Below are 21,996 nucleotides of genomic sequence, written 5' to 3' on the forward strand. Positions count from 1 at the left end.
CCGCCCCGCCGTTAAACACCGCCCCGCCGCTTCACCCTCGCCGCTCTCCTCACGTGCTGCGTGGGCCCGCAGCGGCAAGGGCCGGCCGGTCGCCGCCGCGTCCCGCAGGCGCTGGCGAGGGCAGCCCCGAGAGGGCCTGCGGCGGAAGGGCCCGGCGGCGGCGCCGTAGCCATGGCAACCGCGCAGCGCAGGCTGCGGTGGAGCGGGGTGGGCTGAAGCCGCCGCTTGGTCCCGGCCCTGGGAGGAGATCGGCTCCGCCGGCTGAGGTGAGGGGAAGGGGTGAGAGGCGGGAAGGACGAACCCGGTCTTGCCCCGCTTCTCTTCTCTCTCCGCGTTTGGGCCTCGACCGCGCACGGCCCCGAGGGTTGGTTCGCCTGGCAGAAAGAGGCGGTAGAAAAGTGGCTTTTTAACGGCGAAAGTTGCTCTTCTGCAGCACAGAGCTTGGCAGGGGGAAAAAAAACCCACCTATTTGTGTTACAGAGCTACTGGAACCGGCCTTTCGTGCCTGGTAGCAAAGGTCTCTGCCTGCGTTACCTGAAGATACGAAACCTCTTTCACGCGGATCCGCGTGGCTGCTTCTCAACGTTTGTATTTCTCGTCTAAGGATTCCTTTGCTGCTTCAGAGGTGGAGGCCCACTCTTCTGATCATCAGTCACCCTTCAAAAAGCCATTTTGGTTCAGTTTGAAACATCATTTCTCATTTTAGGGTATTGAAAGTGACTCTCGAGTGACTTCTTGCTTTTCTCCCCAACTCATAGAACTATTTAAAAGAAAAAGGTATAACAGCTGTAGTTAATTTTGAGTATTGAGAAAATTACTGCAAATTGGAACTCTTTCCTATGTGGTTTTTAACAAAGAAGGAAGACTTCGAGTCAGCTTCAAAGTAGCTTTTGAAGATTAAAGCAATTTTTCTTGATTTGGAGACATATGTTAATTTTTGGAGTACAATTTCTTCCTTACTGCAATCTGTAGAGTAGTTGGAGAAGAAGAGAACCTTCACATTTGATATATTTTCCCTTATTTAAAACCAAAAGAAAAATAACACATGCACTCAGTGTTGTACGCTAAGCCGGGAAAGAGGATCTGCAGCAGATCTGGAGCTTCAAGTCTCCTCTAATATTTCACCTGACTTGAAAAGGGGACGGAGCCAAGGGCAGGGCTGACGCTGAGGAGTTCTCAAGAGCGTTTTGGGTACAGACAAATGCGATAAGGCAGAAAAAGAGAAGTTGTCGCTGTAAGTCAGACTGACATTTCCCCCCCCTCCTCTTGCAAGACAAAATGCTTCAGAGAAGAGTAGAAAGGATAATTACGGATTAACTTCCTAACCTCATTCATGTAGTATCTGACCAACACACTGATACTTGAGAGTTTAGTAGTCCGTACTTTAAAATTATATTCTCGGATGTGTGGCACGTGCTAATCTGTATAAATACAGCCGTATATTCAGTGGGTCAGTCAGCCCTTCCTCCCTCTTTCCAGCCTTTTTCTCCACCTTCTAAGTAAGGCAAAGCTTCCCGGTTCCTACACACACACACACACGCAGCAGCTCAGCATTTTCAAATCTTCTGACATCCTTCACCTTCATGAATGTTTTGTAATTTAAGATCTACCAGTGGTAACATGCCGTGTAAAAAGCATTTCCATGTGTCGCTTGGGAATTCTCCATTCTTCAGTTTCATCGATGGTGTATGTTAGTTTGAGGAGGAGTAAACAGTTGAACATCATCTTCTCTCTTTAAAATGAATTCATATTTTCATTGTCACCTAATAAGGAGTCTACTTACTTTCGTCCTTCATTTCTGAATCTCTTCTCTGCCCTTATCCCATCTGTCGTGGATGACAGATACGCTGCTGTACTGAGGTCTCCCTGAAACTGTAAGAAAGCTTTACAAAAACTGACTAAGGTATCCCTCCTTTTAAAATCTTTTTAAAAAGGGAGGAATTCCAGTGTCACATACGTCAATGTTATGGATGCAAAGTTCTCCCTTACCACATGACATAAGGAATATGATATCCCCAGGTTTGTGACAGAAACAGAGACAAAGGATATTTGAACCATATCGGTACATTTGTATCTATTCAAAGCAAATACATGTAACAGACAAGTATGTATAATAGAATTCTGTCTTTGTTGCATCTCTTGCAACATTCAGATTTAATTTTGTGGAAACTCTTTCAGTGGGGTTCCAAGACATTTCAAATTTTCGTTTTATCTGCATTTTTCTGAAGATTTTTTTTCAAATATGCTCAAATAAGCTCGTAGCAGAAATATATCATTGTATGCTTACAGAAAAATTGGCTTCTCCCCGAAGTCACACCTGGAGCTTTCACAGGAACTGCCAGACCATACAAAGTTAAAAGCCTGGTGGTTAGAGCAGGAAAGGGTTTGGTAAGTAATTCCTGGCTTTCCAGAGCAACGGATACAATATGCCGTAAGTGTTGTTTGTGAAGAAACTGTCATACATTGATTTACTATTTTATTACATTTTTCACTTTAAAAAATTAATAAATATCTAAAAAGTATCTTTTATGACAAGGATGTAAACCAGGAGTTGGGATTCATTCTGCGCCCTGGCACCCGGCTCACAGACTGTGTAGGGACCTGTTCACGTTCCACTGAAATCAGAGAGACACCCTGGCTGCGTGTCTGCTGAACTTGGGTCACTCTAACCCTGACAGAAAGAACAGGACCGAGAGACACTCACACTTTCTTTCCCTTTTTTCTTTTACTGTTTTTCAGTGAGCTTTGAGGTTCCTGAGGACACCTCTGATAAAGCTGACCATGCTGCAGCCAGCACCAAGAGCTGTAATGACTTACATTGCAAAGAAGTGCGGCGTCTGCTTTCAGCCTCCATCCATTGTCCTGATCTACAAAGACGGCAGCGAGGATAAGACTCGCCAGCGCATCATGCCTGTCCGAAATTTCTCCCGGTTCTCAGGTGCGGTGTGTTACTTGTAGCCTTCCCCAAGTCCCCTCCAAACACAGGTAGTTGATAACAGCATTTTTAGTAACAGCTGGGTGGCTTCTCACCGGTGCGCACAGAGTGCAAAGAGGGGTTGATTTGGGGTAAGGCTGTCGTCCCTGAGGAGCCCAGGGCTACATCTGAACTGGAATAGTGGATCTGCTAAACCTGGAGGTCTTCCCTGTGAGGGTTTGGGAGGAGAGAAACACAACCCAGTAGTGTGCGCTGGCAGCCCAGAAAGCCCTCCACAGCCTGGGCTGCATCCCCAGCAGCGCGGGCAGCAGGGCGAGGGAGGGGATTCGGCCCCTCTGCTCCGCTCGGGGGAGACCCCCCTGCAGTGCTGCCTCCAGCTCTGGGGCACCAACAGCAGAAGGACACGGAGCTGTTGGAGTGGGGCCAGAGGAGGCCCCAGAGATGCTGGGAGGGCTGGAGCCCCTCTGCTGGGAGGACAGGCTGAGAGAGCTGAGAGGGTTCAGCCTGGAGAAGAGAAGGCTCCGGGGAGACCTTATTGCAGCTTTCCAGTAACTGAAGGGAGCCTACAAGAAAGCTGGAGAGAGACTTTTTACAAGGGCATGATAGGATGAGGGGTAACAATTTTAAACTGGAAGAGGAGAGATTTAGATGAGATCTGAGGAAGCAATTCTTTGCTGTGAGGGTGGTGGGACGCTGGCCCAGGTTGCCCAGAGAAGCTGTGGCTGCCCCATCCCTGGAGGGGTTCAAGGACAGATTGGATGGGGCTGGGAGCAACCTGGTCTGGTGGGAGGTGTCCCTGCCCAGGGCAGGGGGGTGGAACAAGGTGATCTTCAGGGTCCCTTCCAACACAAACCATTCTGTGATTCTAAGAGGATCTGGTTATGGGATGAGATTCTTCATGGTGGCTTTCTCTTTAGACTGCAGCTTGGCTGCTGAGCAGCTGAAGAATAACCCTCGGCACAAGTCTTACCTAGAAGGAGTCTCACTGCGTCAGCTACAGAAGCTGTACAGTTTGCTGAAAGGTCACCTGGGAGGAGAGAGCCTGGCTGAGAGCTTGGAAAAGTTTCAGCAGGAGGAGACCATTGATCCAGAAGAGGATATGAACAAACTAGATGACAAGGAACTAGCCAAAAGGAAGAGCATCATGGACGAGCTCTTTGAAAAGAACAGGAAGAAGAAGGACGACCCAGATTTCATCTATGACATTGAGGTTGAGTTTCCACAGGATGAGCAGCTGGAGTCCTGTGGCTGGGACGTGGAGTCAGATGAAGAAATCTGATTCTGGACAAAGGTGCCTTGGATGGGCAGTTCAGAGACAAATCTCACAGTCCCAACAGCGAGAATGATGTCAGTGTACGTATCTCACTGCATCGTTTTCAGTTCACGCCGCCGATGCACGTTACATTGGTACGGAGAACCCAAGGCGTAAGATGCTACAGCAATTCCAGGTTTAAGTGAACTTTGTTTAAGAAGCCAGACTCGATGAAATGGAAATTGGGCAGCTGAACTTACTGGGTGTTTTTAGTCTTTGCCTATGTATGAGTGCCTAAAGTAATTTAAAATTATTTACTCTCACTTGTTTACATTTCAGTCAGCTTTGGCTGAAAACCTCACCAGCTTGCCTTGCTGTGGTTTCTCTTCAGCTTCCTCTGAAAATGAAGTGTTAAATATTTATGTCCTGAAAGTAGTGTTAAAGCTTTATTTTATGCATATGGTATTTATTGTTATTTCTCGGAATGTTAAATATATATTAGTCTCTCTGGATAAATCAACGTTGCATTGAGAATATTACCCTGGCGTTTCCTGAACAATGCTTAATTCACTAGCTTCAGCTTACACAAATATAAATCCTTATATTTAAGAAACAGAATACCTAGAAAGTAAGTCTTGAAAATACTTTTGAAAATACAGTAATTTCAAGCTAATGGAGTGAGGTGTTTTGCTTCCTTCTACTACTAGGTGATGCTGTCTCAGATAGTGTTCATTTCTGTGAAAACATGCTTGAACGATCTGAAAAAAAGTAGTGTGGTAGAAGGTCCCAAAGGCCGAGAGTCATTTTAGAACAAAACAAAACCTTTACCCCTGCTGCCGCATCAGCCTACAGTTCCCGGCTCACTCAAAATCCTGCTAGGGGAGAACCTGATGTGACACGTAAAGTTACAGCAAAAGGTCCTCCACGTAATGTTTTGATGGTCACTGAGAAATTCATCTCCGCAAAGGAATATTTTAGTTTTTAATCCCATTGTCCACCTCAAACCTGGCTGGTTTGTACTAGCCAGGTCCTTGTAAGAATTGGAGGACTAAAATTCTTTAGAGAATTATGTGACACCAAAAGCTCCCCAGGTTTTGGCTTTCGGAGTCTGTGTGGCTGCGAGAGTTGTGAGACAGGCCTTCATCCCAGGTTGAGTGGCCTCAGCAAATTGATGCCAGAGGCTACTTAAGAGAGTAAAGTGCCTCCAAGACAGTTCCCGTCTTCCTTCTTACAACCGCAAATGAATTTAAACCTGTCAATTTTATCAATAAGACATTGTGTCATAGCTCAGAAGCTGGGGTTTGGAAGAGCTCTCCTCCCGTGCACTGAAATGATAGAGCCAGTTCTGTGAAAAACCTGAAATGGGTGTCAGTTAAACCACTGTCCTTTGTCATCACTGGAGAAGATGAGAGAGCTTATGTTTGTCCAAGGAAGTCTTCAGTTAGAGGAGAAATGGAAACCGATGCCTCATTGGCCAAAAAATTAAAAAAATATGGCCTGACTCAGCTCTTCCACCCACCAAGGGGTGTGTAGATCTCCGGCACAGGCCTTGCTCTGTTTCCACCCAAAAATAGCAACATAACAGCATATAAAGATCTCCCACTTGGGTGGGAGGGGATGCATGGGGACCTCTGCTCCACACCCTGCCTACCCTAGGCTCAGGCCAACCCGCACCCGGCTTTGCCCTGGTGGGGCTCAGAGGATGGAGCCTTCACCCCGTCCCCGGGCACGGCCGTCCTCACTGGATGAGGTCTACATGAGGTCTAACAAGTGCCTAGTTGAGGGGGGTAAGCACCACCCTGGACTATGAAATTCTTTGCTGGCCCAGTCCTCCAGCCCACCCCAGTCCTTCAGGATGGCAGCCCTACCCAGTATCAACTGGTCTTCCCAATTCGGGCTCATCTGTGAGCTCGACACAAAGGCACTCCATGGCCTCCTCCAGATCATGGACAAAGACACCAAATGGCACAGATCCCAGATCAGACCCCTGCCGTATGTGTCTTCTCACCAGCCTCCTGGTACAGCGCGTCCTACTAACAGTGCATCCCTCTGTGCTTGATCATCCAACTGATCTTCGCCTAGCTGGTTGCCTGCCCACCCACCCAGACCATGACATCCTCACTTGGATGCAAGAACATTGCGGGATACAGTGTTGAAAGTCTTGATGAAGTTGAGGGAAAGGGCACCCACTGCTCTCCCCTTGCCTACAAATCCAGACGTTTCTTCATAAGAGGAAAGCAAGTTGGTCAGGCATGACTTACCCTTGGTCAGTCCACACTGCCTGCTCCCAGACACCCTCTTCTTCTAGAAACATGCTCCAAGAAAGTACACTCCATGGCTTTCCCAACATGAGGGGGACCATCGGGCTGCTCCCCAGGATGTCCTTTTGGCCGTGACTGAAGATGGGTATGACATTTGCCTTTCTCACGTCACTGAGGAACTCCCCTGGTCTCCATGACCTTGCAAAGATGACGAACGTCAGCTTTTCAAGGACATGAACCACTCTAAAAGTGGAAGCTTGTCTTGTTGCCCTGACATCCCTTGCACGTCCCAGCTCCGGGTGAGCCTTGGCTTTCCCTGTGCCTGGGCAAAGCTTCTAACCCCTCCCATGATAGAGGAGCATTGAGTATCCCCCACATCAGCTTAATATGAGCAAGAATTCCCATGATTTATCCACACTCGGGGCAGTGCCAGGCACCCAAGTTCCTACCTATGTGCACTCCTGCATCTGCACCCCACATCCCCCCACCAAAAGGAGAAGCAGCAGCGGCCACGGCAGTGGAGGAACTGCACACATCCACCCCCCGAGGCCGGACCCGGCACCCACAGTAGGGGGGGAAATGGCCCCAGGGAGTGCGGTGCTCACAGGCGCACCCCGCCAGCGTGGAGACACCGAAACATGGCTGCGGTACCCAGTGCTGGCGCAGACCCACTGGAGGACATCGTGGGGACATATTTATAGGTCACTGTTGTCCCTCGGGCCTGTGGCTTACGGGCAAAAGAACGGCTGAAATAGGCTGAGGGATTCCCCAGCTGGGGCCTGATTTGGTTTTGGCTATTTCAGTCTAAAACAGGGCCAGAAAGCAGCCGTTTTCTGAGGCAGATTTGACAGCTGGGTTTCCAGAGCCTTGCCAGCGCTCGGCCCCAGTGGTGCTGGCGACAGGTCCAGCATGGTCCAATCTACGCTGTCTTTCCCAGCCCAGCACGGCATTCAGCCACGCAAGGCTCACCAGCGGCCTTGGTCCCTGTCCCCATGCCTGCTGCCCTGCTGGCCCCCGCCTGCACGGGCCCCCAGCATCGCCCCCAGCCCCACACCAACCTCAGCCGCCTGCCAGGACAACCCCAGTGTGAGGTGGAGTGACACAGGGCTGTCTGGGGGGGGGTGTCTCGAGCCCCCAGCACACCCCGCATCGCCCCGCCGAGCTCATCTGAGGCCAGGCAAGGACGAGCCCCCATCATGCCCACCCTGGCACCGCCACTTGCTCCCCCGCACCCCGCGTTCCCGGCAAACTCAGGCACGTGTTTCTCTGGAGACATCCCAACGGCGCCGCAGGAGAAAGTTGCCCCGGTTCTCAGCAGCGCAAACCACCATGGCTTCTCGTTTCCACCCTCCGAGGAACAAAGCGGCGCTTCCCCAGGTAGCGCGCGGCTGGTACGGGGGAGCCGGTACTCGCTGCGTGTGTGGCTGGATGGAGGAAACCCCCCCACGCTGCCAGAGCCAGCAAGTCCGCCAGAGCGGGGCTTGCGCAACGAGGAGGAAGGCTTTCTCTTATTTTATCTCCTTTGCATCTGGTTAATCCAGCAGTTGCTGGAGGAAAATAAATTTATGATAAAATATCACTGCCAATATAATTTATTCTCACGTCTTTCAGTCCATATTCTACATCGTTGTAGCTTGGGCTATTTTTAATGGGCTCTTCCAGCCAGGATCGTGGCTTAACCAAGCAACGACACCCCAAAACGTGTCTTTCAGCCCTGCTGACAACGCCCGTCTTATCAGCACACGCACCCGGGTGCACGCCCAGGGCTGCCTGCGAGTTTGCTGGTGCCGGCAGCCGCTGCTGGAGTCAGAGCAGCGTGGGACGCCACGGCCACGGAGACCCTTCTCTGCAGTGCCCGGGTGACGCTCGCTCCCTCCCTCCCGGGGCAATTCCTGGAGGCTGGTTGCAGAGCTGGGGGATGTTTTGAAGCAGAGTGTTGGCTACGGGGGTGAATAAATAAAAGGATCTGCCTGAAGGGGGGCAAAAAACAGCTCTGAGGGGCAACTGGCCATGAGCCTTTGGCCAAGAGGTATTTGATGTGACGTCCACTTGGCGCTCGTCAACACCACCTGAAGGTTTCTGCTGATGACATGCCCCTCGAAGGCACCCAGCATGGCCCCAGGCTCCATCACCGGACACGGTCCCGCACCCTTTGGGTACCCTTTAGCGGTATCTACGGTACCCGTAGCAGGAACAGCAACTCTCCCAGCACCCCCTGGTCCTCCATCCATCAAGTCTCCATCTCACCCACCTCCAAGGGGTTATTGCCTGTAATCCTGACGACCCGCTCGCATGCGCCATTCCCGAGCCCTTCCTCCTCCTCAGCCATCAGTAAGGGTTGGACACCCCACACCGGCTCTTCACCATTTTCAGCAGCTTTTGTTTGAGCATGAGGAAGACGACAGCGAAGGCCACCAGGAGCGTCAGGCAGGTGGGCAGTGCCAGCACCAGGTAGAGGAGCGCCAGGTCAGCCGTCTGCCAGCGGCAGCTCCGCAGGACAGGCTCGGGCAGCGCCCTGGGGCTCAGCGTGCGGGAGGCGTAGCTGCAGGTCACCTCCTGCCAGTCGGGGATCTGCAACCCCTCGAGCCGCTGCAGGGCGTCCCACCAGCCCAGCGTGCAGCAGTTGTAGGGGTTTCGGCTGAGGTAGATCTCCTGCAGGCTCTTCGCCAGCGGTGTCCGTGTGACGTCCATCAGGAGAGCTGGGAGGCAGTTGTCCCGCAGGTCCAGGCTGTGCAGTTCCAGGACGCTCAGCGAGGTGGGGAAGACAGTCAAGGAGTTCCCCGATAGGTCCAAGCGCACGAGGCCGTTAAAGGCAGAGAAGTCCACGGTGGTGGTGGAGAGGCTGGTGTTCCTCAGAGACAACACCCGCAGCGTCAGAGCAAGGTCCTGCAGCCACTCCAGGTCCCCAGACAATGCCTGATGGTTGTCGGAGAGGTCCAAATACATCAGCGATGTCCCCTGGAAGGGGTGGCCGCCCAGTCCCCGCAGCCCACAACCAGCCAAGGAAAGATGAGTCAAGGTCTCAATACCCCTGATGTCCACACAGGGGGGACTCTCCTCTTCGCCTGCAACAGCTGGCTGGGGACAGAGGTCGACCCGGTTGCGGCTGAGGTCCACAGTAGCAATCTTCCTGGTGTAGGTGAAAACCTCAGGAGGAAGCACCCGCAGCCTGTTGGTGCTGAGATTGAAGAGCTGCAGGTTGGGGAGGACATCCCTGGCGCCCACCTCCGCCCCCAGCTCCGCCAGCTGGTTCTGGCTGAGGTCCAGCTCCGTCAGCATGGCTAAGGGGTCCCCCTCTGACAGGTGGAACGTCTCCAGGCAGTTCTGGTTGAGCTTCAGGTGGGTCAGGGAAGGCATCTGGGCCAGGAAGCCCTCCGGCAGGTACCAGACCTGGTTCTGGCTCATGTCCAGGAGCTGCAGGGAGGAGAGGTTGCTGTGGCAGATCTCATCCCAGAGGCTGACCGTTGTGATGTTGGTGGAGTTGCCATCAATAAGCAGGAACTGCACCGTCACGTTCGCCAGGGATGTGCCGTTGGGGAGGCGCTGGTAGAAGCTCATCTCATTGTCCTTCAGCAGCAAGGTGTGCAGCTTGCTCTGCCGGGGCAACACGGGGAAGAAGAGGAGGCGGTTGTGGGACAGGTCCAACACCTCCAGCTCAAAGAGGTCATCACTTTCCAGGGCCAGAAACCACTCGATGACATTGTTGCTGACATTGAGCACCCTGAGCTGGGTCAGGCTAAACTCCAATACACATGGAAGGTAGTTGTAAGCTATGTTGAGCCTCTGCAGCCTTTGCAGCCCTTCAAAAGCTTGGTCAATCTCAAAGATGTAGTTCTTCTCCAGGTTCAGCTCCAACAGCTGTGTCAGGTTTGCAAAGACGGATGAGTCCAGCCTCATGATGATGTTCCTGGCCACGGACAAGGACTCCAAGGAAGACAGGTTCCAGATTAAAACCGATACCATGTCCTCAGTGAGGCGGTTTCCAGCTAGATCCAACGTCCTCAAGGCTGGCAGAGCAGAAAGAGCAGCTGCTGTCAGAGAGTAGTTGGTGAAGAGGACGTTGTCTGCCAAGGAGAGCACATGGAGGCCTTGGCTCCTGAGGAAGGCGCCAGGCTGGATGAGCTCCAGCCGGTTCTTGGTCAAGCTGAGTCGCCGCAGCTGTTGGTACATGAGCAGAGAGGCATTGCCCAGAACCTGAATAGTGTTGTCATCAAGCAACAGCTCCTCGGTATCACCTCGAAGATTTCCTGGGACGGAGCTCAGCCATCTCCCTGTGCAGTCCACGGTGCTCTGCACCTAAAGCAAGGAGTGGATACGTAACACTGCTCTGAGAGGCGGGAGATGGGGGTAGACGAGGAGGGAGACGTTTTGGGAGCAGAGTGAGGATGAAGGAGGTGGGCCTATGGTTAGAGCCTCAGCAGCCCAGCCCACTCCTTAGCTAAGCTGGTAGCTGGGAGGGAGAAGGTCTGGAGATGCTGAGGCACCTGGGCTTTGCAGGGCAGGACGAAGCAATCAGAAGGGTGAGGGTTTGCAAGAGAGAACTTACGAGCTCACAGCCGCCAGGAAACGTTGCCCAGGCTGCGAGTGCCCCGCTTCCCCATCCCACTGCCAGGAGGACCAGAAGCAGGAAGAGACCAGGGAGCGGGGCCTCCATGTCAGCGGCGGCACTCCTGCAGAGACGGAGACAGAGGTGAAAAGGTCAACAGCTGCAGACCACTCATCCCAAAAGGTCCAGGTGTTCCCAGGGAGCCCATCATGGCAGCAGCGATCCTTGTGCACGGCCTGCAGGCAAGCACACAGCTCCCATAGTTGACCCCAGGAGCACCCGGATGGGCTCCCAACACACCATAGCGGTGGCCACCATGCCCCACAAGACCCGGGCCACCACATGCTGCCCATGGAGAAATGGCAGAGAGCCCCATCACTGAGACGACCTGCCCCAGCAGGAGCCCTTGTGGAAGTCCGCCAAGGAGAACCTGGAGGGCAGGAGAAGAGAAGGGACAGGGAGGTGGCAGCCAGTCCCCGCACGGGGCAGAGCGCACGTGGGAAAGGCACCGTCGTCGCTGCACAGGTGCTCGCAAACACCACTGAACTGCAACCCTCGAGCAAAGGCTTCCCCACCACTGCCAGGGCCTGCGTCCCCCCTCTCTGGTGCCAAACACTCTCCTGGGGGACACCGACCCAGCCACCAGCAAGTCCCCTCCAGCACCCATCCCTGCCCGAGGTCCTCCCGGGGAATCGGAGGCTCTCCAGTGCGAGGTGCCCTGTTACTAACTTGGTGGAGCCGGAGCTGACAGCATTTGCATCGGGGGAAAAGCTGAACCTCAGGCAAATGAGCAGCGAGGTCTCGGCGAGGGCTCGGCAAGCGGCGCTTTCATAACTGCCAGTGCTTGAAGAAGAAAGAGGGGGTTATTTTTGGCAGCCTGGGGAAGCTGGAGCCTCACAGCACAGAGGGAGCAGGGGACACGTCCTGGGCTGTCGCCTTCCTTGACAGACAAAAGCGTGAAGCCGGTGTCTCATCAAATCTGGTGGGGATGGAGAGGAAGCCTCCCTTCCCTGGACTGGACCTGACGCACAGCAGCTTGCGCCCTCCCAAGCCCTTGGTCTCCAGCAGCACCTCATGTCCAGGCACGGTGGCAGGAGAGGAACTCTGCAAAGACCACGGGCTTTGGCTCCAGCTCTCCTTCAGCCCCTGAACCCCTTTGCAGAAGCTCACACTTTCTTTCCTCCAGCCCAATGGCCCCCATTGATGCCCAGCGTTGGCCTCCCCCAACATCAGAAGGTCCTCCATCCTCCCGCACCCCTCCCTGGGGCTGCAGGGACGGGCAGCAGCACAGGCAGGAAAGCCGTGCCCGCAGCCCCGCAGCCGAGCCCGCATGCCAGAGGTCTGGGAGCGCCCGCGGTGCTCCCCAGCACCGGCCCACGCAGCCACGGATCTGGCGAGCGTGAGCATCAGCGATGCACGGCCACCATGGATCTTCAAGCTAGTGAGGGGCACTCCCCAAAAACCCCTGGCGGGGTTTCCCCCTCCCCCCAGCAAAGGTATCGGGGGGCAGTTACTCACCGCGTGGGGTGGCGCGCAGAGTTTGCCACAACTCATCCTGCAGCCGGCGGCCCCTCCGGCTGCACTGGGGGTGCTCCTGGGGCCAAGGGTAGGGGCGACCCGTGGGGTTTCTCTCCCACCCGCTTTCTGCTTAGCACTAATATAGCCTTTGCGGAAGGAGCTAACGGAAACTGCAGTCACATGGAGGCAGAGAGCGCGGCCAGGCACTTCGCTTACTGATCTCAGCACTTACAACCCGGGTCATGCACTCGCATCAGCTCCCCAGCAAAGGGGAACCGCGGGGGCCGGGCAGGCAGGGAGGGGGGTGGCCAAGGGGAACCGGCTCCAGCAGCTCCCAGCTCTCCCGCTGCTCCCAGGGACAAGCCGGCATTGGGGACAACCCTGGCACCGTGACTCCTCTGCGCAGCTCCAGCAGCAAAACCCCTGCCAGGGTTTCAGGCAGCAGAGCTAGTGACCCGGGGGGGGTTCTTGCCTGCGGAGCCATGCCACCCACCCTGCCGGGGCTGGCAAAAAGCACCTACACCCATGGTGTCCCTCTAGTCCCCTGCTTGTCTCCAGCATCCAGCACAGGGGCTTCAACAGGAGCCAAGGGACATGCTTCCCACGGGAGAGGAAGAAGATGATGCTTTTCCTTCCCACAGGGGAAGAAGATGCTTTTATTTCCCATTACGTGCCAAGCCAACGTTGAACATGTCCCTAGATGTTGAGTCCCCGCTTTGGGACACCAGCGTGCAGCCCCTCACGTTGTGTAGGTGAGATTCGGGATGCTCAGACCTTTGGGTCTCCTGGGGCCGCTCGGGATTTTTTTGGCAAAGCCAGCACCCAGGGTGCAAGTCAGACCCATCCAGATAAAGGGACCTCCCAAATGCCGATCCCTACGTGAAAGTCGGCATAAATGGCTTTTCCCACAACTGTCAAGGCACAGGGTGACAAAAATCCACATCTCCAAGGCAATATGGACAGGGAGGCCCCTTTCTTCCTCACCCCATCCACCCCCGCTCTCCATCTCCCTTCCCACGCCACATCTCCCCTCTCCCAGGGTCCTGATGCACCCCCAATCCCCAGCAAATCCAGCCGTTGAGTGGGAAAATGGTTTGCCTGGATTTACCTAGCCAGGAAAGGGTTCAAAACCCTAGAGAAAGGATTCAGCTCTGCAACAGGACCCTGTGTGGTGGGATCAGCAGGTACCGCCTGGCAACTTCCATGCTCCATGTCCCAGGCACTGGCACCAACAGGATCTTCTGCAGCAGCTGGGAGATGAACCGTGATACCGCGGCACGCCAAGCCAAGGGACATCACAGCCTGGGTCACCCCCACCTGCCAGACCAAGTGGCCCCCAAGTCCCTGCAGCAACCAGCATAAACGATTTTCTGCCTTCACCCTAAATTCATTTCTTCTCTAGAAGGGGACTGAGCTCTCTCATGTCACTCACGGAAAAGCCCTGCGGTTTCATTTCCTCCATTTTCAAGGAAGTTTGAAGTATAAAAATCAAGAAGGAAAAGAGAGAAGCACTCCTCATCCAAGTGAGCTGGAGCAGATGTCAGAAGCTCCGCAGCCGGGGAAAATTCCCAGGGCGCTGCTTGAGGTCACAGGAAGGGCTGAGACCGGCTGACGATTACAAACCCACTCCTCATCCCCAAAACCCTGCCATGAGCCCAACCCGCACCAAAACCACTCATCTGATGCTTGGAGACGCAGGAGCTGCCAGAGATTCGCCCCAGGGCTTGGAAGTCCTGAAGCTGTAAATCTCAAGCATCCTCACCTGTGGCAATACTCCACTCGCGGGTCACCTGGAGGCTCCTGGGGGACCTTCTGATGAGATTCCTTCATGTGATGCCACCAAACAAGGGTCAAACCAGCTTCCTCCCGGCAGCCCAGGAGAAGCTGGGAGAGAAAACAACATGCTTCAATCCCCTGCTTCATCCCCACTCCATCACTTTAGTGGATTGAAGCCAAGCCAGCGTAACCTCCTTTCCCCAGCAGCAAAGTGCTCGCTGATGGGGCGCCATGGGGTGGGAGAGCCCCCACACCGCCCGGCCGTGTTTTGGCCACCCTGTCCTGCCCAAAAAACGGCCGCTTAGCAGGGCTGCTCCCCGCAGAGCGGCCACCAGCAGCACTGCATTTCACTTTCCCCGCATCCTGCAGCCAGAGGGTTTTGAAAACATCCCAAAGCTGGTGCCTGCTCCCCTCTTCCTCTCAAGCAGCACCATGCCCCCACCCAGCCCTCCCAGTAAGGACTGGATGTGTGCTTTGAGGGCTTTTTATTTATTTTTTAATATCAGCGCAGTAAAGGGATAGGGATTGAGCTGCCAGGAGCTGCTGGTCTGATCAGCTCTCCAGGAAGCTCCAACCCAGCTCAACGGCGCAGGTGGATTAAACCGAAGGAGATTCAGCCACTTGGAGCAGCGTCCACACGCACAACTGCAATTCCTGCAGCTGCAGGAGAGGACCAGGAATCCCCATGCGGTTTTACACCCAGTGAGCTTCCTCCATTCCTCCCGCCTCCTCTTCCCTCCAAACCATCTTTTTGCCCTTAACAACCCTCCAAATTGTCAAGCACACACCAAGAGAAAAGCTGAAACGAGAGGGCAGCCTCCCCGTCGCCCCGGGACTGCTGCGCCCAGCACGGGACCCCGGGGAAAGGAGAAACTGCAACAGAAAACAGCAACCCCATCGCTGCACCTCTGCGTGCCCCTCCTTTTCCTGCAGGAAACGTGATTTATTCCGGAATGGAAGCACCAAGAGAAAGGTCACTCACGGTTCACACACAGTCTGGGATGAGTCGGGGCAAAGCGAAACAGAAGTGTTTCTCCACAGGCTTCCTCCACTCCCACTGCGATAGAGAGCTGGAGAGAATTAAACAAGTCGTTCTGCAAGGCACGGTGACGCAAAGCATCCCCCAAAAAGCCTCCGACTCTACTCAGTCTCCAGCATTTTGCCCGAAAAAGGAGAGGATGCAGAGAGCACCCCTGCAAAGGGACAAAGAGATGGGGAGAAGCAGCAGCTGCTCTGGGAAATGAGCCTGGGAAGGCTTAGATAAATACCTACAGAAACATCATGATCTCCAGGCTGAGGGGAAACCACAAACAGCGTTACAGAAATTATTAGGTAAGCTCGAGCCACCGACTCTGTCGCAGCAGCATCTTGCCTGTTGGACCTCATCAGAAAGGGAGGAGCAGGGTGAAGGCCATCGTCTGCCTCCAGCGGTTCATTCCCAGGCACTGTGGTCAGTAATGACGCTGAAAATGAAAGAAAATCCAAATTTTATCTTTAAAACCCACGTCAAATTCTCATTTGCTGCTTGGCTGAAGTGTGCACAGGCAGTGCAAAGGTACCAAGAAGACACAAGGGAAGAAGTTATTCAATGTAATCACCTGCTCTGGGTAAAACAAGGCAAGCTGAAGGTCTACCCTATCGCAGAAGCTGCCGGTAGTGGCACTTGCCTCTAATTGCAGATGAACTATGAACATAAGAAAGAAAAAAGATCATTCGTTACGTGACCAAAAGGGAAAAGCTAAATCAGCCATCTGGACGGCTTAACTTCAAACTACAACTCTGGAAGTTCACCCAGCTGAATTTCTCTGGGAATTTTTCTGGGAATCCACCCAGTTTATCCCCAGGGAATAAGGAAGGATGTGCCCCATGCCGGGATGGCACGGATGCATCAATGTACACGAGCATGGGCACCTCTACAGCCCCAGCGCTGCAGCCGAACCAGAGCTCTGCAAGAAGCACAGCTTCCCTCCAGTGTATTTCTTGCAGGGGAAACCAAGAGACAAAAATCAGCATTTTATAATCAGCTTTCAAAATCTTTTTTTTTTTTTTCTTCCCTCCCCAGCTGTAGCCAAACAACCTGCTTGCTTGTTCACCTAGCCACGCTCCATCTTCTTCCAGGGAAACATATGTGCTAGCACCGGCATTAATCACTGAAATAAAGCTTCAGGTTCTGGTTTCGCAGCGGCTCGTGTGCTTGGGAACCCCCCCGTAGCCAGAGCATCCTCCCGCGGGCCGACTCCACCACTGGGCTCCTGCTCCCTCTCCAGCAGCTCCTGGCTGGCTCCTGCTCTACGATTACCCATTTATCTGCAACTAAGCTCACCTTTTGCTCCCCCGTTTTCAGTTGTCAGGAGTCTCCTAGCTTTTGCCAGGTTTTCCGATGGAAAGAGGGAAGAGAGACGACGACTTTGAGGCCAGAATTAGTTCTGGGTTGTTCTGAGCAGAGCGCAGGGTTTACTCGCTTGCCTTTGCGGCAAGGCACTGGCTGCTGACGCCTGCAGACATTGGGGCTGTGCGAGCTCGGGGAGGAGGGGGAAGGAAATAACCCCACTGGACTGACGATGTGCAAGGAGCCCGCAGGGACCCAGGTGAGCTTCCAGCAGGAGCAACTGGGAAAATGATGCCTTTGGGCTTGGAGCACATTTGACCAAGGACCTAGACACCAACCAGGAGCAGTAATTTTGAGAGGATCTCTCCTTTGACCATTTAGTCTCCAAAAAGTGCAAGTATCCTCTATGGGGCTCAGAAGAAAGGCAGAAATAGGTCTTAGTAGAAAGCAAAACCGCGTTTCTGGGTGTGCAGCGCCATGCGGGAAGGGAAGGGGGGAGCTGGTCAACAGCTTGGCCACAACCCCTTCCCGGAGCCCTACGCCGGGGGGAGAGCCTACGCCCTGGTTCCTCTCCCGTAAGCAGGTCCAGCCCAGGCACCTCCATCCCTGCGGTCACCGCTCTTCCTTCTCCCACATCTGAGAGCGTGCAAGATGTAAATGAGGAGGAAGTGGGCCGCAGAAGGGAGAGCCGCAGAAGTGATCTCATTTCCCCCTCTGCTCGCCCGCACACGCGGCCAAGCCCACCCTGCGGCCAGGCTCCTGCTGCCTCTCATAGCCTTCACCCACCCACCTTTCCCAGGCTGAGGCTTTGAGGTCTGCACGAGGGATCCGCCACCACGCCGAAGCAAACCTCCTCCTCAGAAAGCGGCAGAGCATCCAGATCACAAGGTCTTCGAAGCAGAGCACGCAGGAGGACACACCAGATGCTGAAGCAGCAGAGCCTTGTATTTCTGTAGCAACTGGAAGCCAAGTGCATCTGCTCCCTTACGAGTCGTGGTCTGAGATAAACACTACTGGAAGTCCAGATGCTTTAGAGAACTTCTAGCAACACATCTGCAGGAGAAGCAAGTGTCCAGAGCCAGAGAAGACAACTGACCCTTCCTCCCATAGCTCCTCAAAAGCTGGAAAGCCCCACGATCAGGTTGCTTACATCTACAGCTTGGTCTTTGGTTGCACCCAGACCTGAAAGTGTTGCCCAAGTTTTTCCCACAGGGTTGCCAGAGGTGGATAAATTGATCTCAGTTTTCTACTGTACCACAAAATAAACCATTAAAAGCAGTAAAAACACCCAACCCATCTACTCAGCACATTTACCAAAGTTTTCAGCATAAAACTGTCAGGACTGGAGGCTCTGAGTCACCAGAAGGAGAAGATATGGACAAGTCACTGCCGTGACGTCATTCAGCAATGCAAATTGTGGCAAGAAAAACTCTTCCCATCTGTAGTCACACGTACACCCTTTCCTGCTGCCGTTCTGCTTAAGAGAAGTGAGTAATTGTGTCATTAATGCGAAGGGAAGTGAAACTATCTCAGCTCCTTACAGAGCGAAGCGTATCCCACCCAGCTTCCCCCTCTGGCCAGGAGACCCAACAGCCCTTCTACACCACGGCGTTATCTCACAAACAGCTCTTCTCAAGGTGGATTTCAGTCAGGGCTGGACGTAAGCCAGAACATTCGGGCTCCCAAAGTCTTCCTTCCCAAGGCCTTCATCCCTTGGGCTCAGCATCCCGTCCTTCCTAGTGGGATACTTGCAGGACAAATGACAAAGGAAAGCCAGTCCGCAGGGTTCGGGATTGGCACGCCCTCTCGCACTTTGGGCATATTCCTTGGTCTCGCGTAAGAAAACAGAAAACTGCCAGGATATGAGTTTCTCTCTGTTTTTTTAAACAAACCCTAACATGAAGGTGACATCGTTGCTGTATCTGAAACCTCATCCCCGCAGCTGTACCTGGGAGAGACTCAAAGCAGCCTTTCATGGTTTGATTTGAGACCTGACTTAACACAGGAAAGCAAGGGGGGGGGAAAGTTCAAGCAGATGCATCTATTGATAAAGCAGAGCTTCCCCTCCGATGCTCCTTCCGAGAAGAGCGGCTAACGGTCTGATGGCAAAGACAAGCTGCATCCCAGAGACACGCAGCAGGGTGGGGTGAGGCCACCGGTTGACATGTAAAAACAACTTATTTCCATACTAATGGGACTCAAGAGAGCGCGAAATGTTCGTTCCAACTCTGCTCCGGTTCTGCATACATCAGTTATTTTTTCCGGAATAAGACAAAATCATAGTCTAAAGCTGGGATAAAATCTCTTGGCCGTTTGCAAAGCGTGAGATCCTACCCTCCACCTCCGCTCCTGTGCAAGACCTTGCAGAAGGGCTCAGGTGCTCAAGGTCAGATGGGATCCAGCAAGAGAAAAGCGTTCTCCGTCATCTGAGCACCAAAAAAAAAAAACCCAACCACAACAAAAAACAACAAAAAAAAACCCTCAAAACCCCAACCAAAAAAAAAACCAAGAAAGCCAACAAAAAACACCCAAAAGGTGATTTGGAAGAGGCAGAGAGAGGCTGAAAAGCTTTAACCACTACAGTATTTGGAATATCATACAAAAAGCATTTTGGCCAACATCCGTTTCCTTACTGGCAGGTTTGTCCACTGGTTTATAATTATAAAGTCACACATTGAAGTTAGTGGAATGTACTTTCTTAAATCACTATGTAAAAGCCACTGGATCTGGCTTACTTCTACGCGTAGGACACTAAGAAAACAAAAACACTTCATAGCCTTGGTTTAAAAACTCATTCGCAGGCTTTCCGTCTCCACTCACCGAAGCTGCAACCAGCAGTTTGTTGCACGTAATCGGGTACCGTGGAGGTTTTGTGGACGGAGAACAGCCCATATCCCGCTCGCTCTCAAATTTAACATGTTATTCAGCCACAGAGGGTCTAGGGAGAGGTCATGAACACAACAGACGCTCACCTACTTGGGCTGAAAACAGGTCTGTGCTTCCTGTTACTGATCAGGTTCTGTCTTGCCTCGATTTTCAACTCACCTGCTGCAACGCGAAGCTGACAGGCTGCTTTAAACAAAGGCATCGGGAACGAAAGATGCCAGCGTGCCTTGCCGCAGGTCTGTAACCGAATTGGGACGTTTGCAAGAGAATGGCATTTTGTGGCTGTAGCGTACGGACTGCTGTAAAACAGCTGTTTTCACATCTGTCCCTGGCTTTGCCACGCGCCTCCACAGATGCGCAGGCTGCACTGTGCAAGCAACAGCACGTTCACGGCCTGAAATCAGAAGTTCGAGGAAAGGATAATAAAAATATTTTAAAAACCCCACCGTTTTGCAAAACATACAGTAAAATATTTGGGGACGGAGCACCCATCCTGAGCTGTAAAACACTGTAGATATCCCAAGGTGACGTGTCCCTGGATGGTCGCTCATTCACACACGTTAACACTCCTGCTCTTTCTGGATAAAATCACAGAAGGTTTAAGCTGCAGAAACCGGGAGCTCACAAGAAGATCAGACACTACACAAAAGACACAAAAAAGAAGGCTATACCTTCATACTTTTCCCCATTCAAACGTCGCCTGCAGGTAAAGACATAGCTTTTATCATAGCTAGAACAATATGGATTAAAAAGAGAAAATCAATCAAGCAAACATGAAACAACTCCAGCTAGCTCACAACAAATCTGCAAGTGCAGGCGTGGAAGGAAGACAACAGCCTCAGTTCTCGAGCTGGTGAAATTACAGAAGAATAAACAATACTCATAATATACAAGAAGTTTTATTTTAAAATCCCTTTCCAATGATTTTGGTTGGGGGTTTTTTCAACCGCAATAGATTTTTTTTATTTTTTTTTTTAACAATCTTTTGATCATATCACTATTTCCTGGTCGTAAATGCTTCAGAGGAAGAAAAGCAAGTCTGGAAAAAAGCAGACCGATAAGTGACTGACTACAGCTACGTCCTTCCCGTTCAACGGCAGTGGTGACATTTTGTCTGAGCCTCTCAAATCCCTTTCTGTCTTTTAAGGTGATCTCGGAGTTCTCAGCTCAGTTCACTGTCACTGAAAATAATTTTCAAAGATTTGCCTTTCAGGATCGAAGGCTCCAATGAAGAAGTATATTTAAAAAATTCAATGCCCGGTATCCACTTCTCCATGATCATCTCTTTCGCTGAGTTTTTTTTTTAGTTTGCTTTGTTATTTTAAGAGGACGGGAAGAAAATGCTAACGGAGAAGGTTCCACATTAAACATCTACTTTGCACAACTCTTAGGAAATTCAAAGTCTTGGCTCCCGCAGCACTGTTAACTTTGCCCTCTTGTGGGGAGGTGTGAGAATTCATTCGAAGTCACACAACAGGTACAGCACCATACAGCAGTACGAAAAAAGCTGCTTACAGTATAAAGTAGCAGGTTCAGCATCACTGCAGGAAAAGCCTTCTGTATTAACTAATTTTCCTTTCAACCAAATTACACCATAGTGCGAGGTGGACTACCATCACTTACAGAAATCGAACACATCACGCTCCTAACCACTTAAAAACCGGGTTTTTTTAATGTAAAAAGGATCCTAGAACAGGTTTCAATAATGTCATTTTCTGGTGACGGATTTCACCGAATTCTCTATAGGGTGCGAGAACCAGCGCTGTTCCCGAGAGCGGCAGCACATACAGCACTTATAGCTGTGCTCCTGCCAGCATCCAGGGCTATTTATAACAGGATTTAGCTAGAACTGAAATAATCTGTATTGAAACACAGGGGTTCAGGCATCACCGAGGGCTCGTTACCTCTCAAATACTTCGAGAAAATAAGTTTTGTATGATCAAATCAGTATCAGGCCAAGCGTTATTTTAATTCATCGCTGCTGTCATCATCCCAGTGAAAGTGGAAGAGGAAAAAAAAAAAAAAATAGAGGCAGCCATCTGGAAAACACAGCCGTGCATTGAGGAAATTTAAAAATGTAGATCACCGGTAAATGGAGAGAAAACTTAATCAGTTCCAGCTCGCTATCGGATTCAGCAGCAGGCAGAGAAGAATCCAGATACATGGGAGGCAGCAGAAGTTCAGCCCACAGGATCACCGCCATCTGCTCCTGGCTACTTCTGTCACCTGTAACATGGCCAAAAGGAACAAAACCAAATGGCGTTTACCAGTAGGAGGCACACACAGGACTCCCAAAAATGCACGCTCACCACTGCATTTTAAAAAGGAAACAAACGTTTTCAAGAAAATATCCCCGCCAGGGTGAGCTTCCCACGCCATCTTGATTTATTAATTTGTTTCAGCAACTTCTCTGTCTTCTTACGGAAAAAATCATCACGCAACTAATTTCGGGCCAACACGACGAGTCACCACTTAAGCCCAGAACAGACTCTG

General features: G+C 52.2%; 2 protein-coding genes across 5 annotated transcripts; one reads left to right on the forward strand and one right to left on the reverse strand.

Annotated features, from left to right (window-relative positions):
• Positions 1-119: 119 nt before the first annotated feature.
• CEP19 (centrosomal protein 19) lies at positions 120-4,860 on the forward strand. 4 transcript variants are annotated; one of them, XM_054207313.1, is made up of 5 exons: positions 141-266; positions 481-1,234; positions 2,290-2,388; positions 2,740-2,938; positions 3,853-4,860. In XM_054207313.1, exons 4-5 carry the CDS (start codon positions 2,782-2,784, stop codon positions 4,212-4,214), a joined length of 519 nt encoding a protein of 172 aa, XP_054063288.1. In that variant the 5' UTR covers positions 141-266; positions 481-1,234; positions 2,290-2,388; positions 2,740-2,781; the 3' UTR covers positions 4,215-4,860. The 4 variants fall into 4 exon arrangements, with proteins under 4 accessions (XP_054063287.1, XP_054063288.1, XP_054063289.1 ...); XM_054207314.1 differs by lacking the exon at positions 2,290-2,388; XM_054207315.1 differs by lacking the exon at positions 481-1,234 and having other exon boundaries at positions 144-266.
• Positions 2,110-21,672, reverse strand: NRROS (negative regulator of reactive oxygen species). Its single transcript, XM_054207301.1, has 13 exons — positions 21,590-21,672; positions 19,438-19,897; positions 17,408-18,091; positions 15,887-15,972; positions 15,561-15,733; positions 15,271-15,345; positions 15,077-15,161; positions 14,275-14,396; positions 11,724-11,837; positions 10,995-11,118; positions 7,681-10,744; positions 6,449-6,646; positions 2,110-2,361 (listed from the first exon to the last, which is right to left on the reverse strand). The coding sequence occupies exons 5-11, from the start codon at positions 15,569-15,571 to the stop codon at positions 8,777-8,779; spliced, it is 2,499 nt and encodes an 832-aa protein (XP_054063276.1). The 5' UTR covers positions 15,572-15,733; positions 15,887-15,972; positions 17,408-18,091; positions 19,438-19,897; positions 21,590-21,672; the 3' UTR covers positions 2,110-2,361; positions 6,449-6,646; positions 7,681-8,776.
• Positions 21,673-21,996: the final 324 nt, after the last annotated feature.

Source organism: Rissa tridactyla, chromosome 6 (assembly GCF_028500815.1).
Source record: "Rissa tridactyla isolate bRisTri1 chromosome 6, bRisTri1.patW.cur.20221130, whole genome shotgun sequence".
Classification (NCBI taxonomy): Eukaryota; Metazoa; Chordata; class Aves; order Charadriiformes; family Laridae; genus Rissa; species Rissa tridactyla.

Bases quoted from the DNA above. Each gene is read 5' to 3' on its own strand.
- NRROS (XM_054207301.1), bottom strand. The intron at 11,838-14,274 runs GTGAGGATGCTT...TTCTTCTTCAAG, and splicing joins CGAGTGGAGTATTGCCACAG to CACTGGCAGTTATGAAAGCG. The intron at 10,745-10,994 runs GTAAGTTCTCTC...TCCTTGCTTTAG, and splicing joins TTCCTGGCGGCTGTGAGCTC to GTGCAGAGCACCGTGGACTG.
- CEP19 (XM_054207312.1), top strand. From the start codon at position 2,782: ATGCTGCAGCCAGCACCAAGAGCTGTAATGACTTACATTGCAAAGAAG. The intron at 2,939-3,852 runs GTGCGGTGTGTT...CTTTCTCTTTAG, and splicing joins AAATTTCTCCCGGTTCTCAG to ACTGCAGCTTGGCTGCTGAG.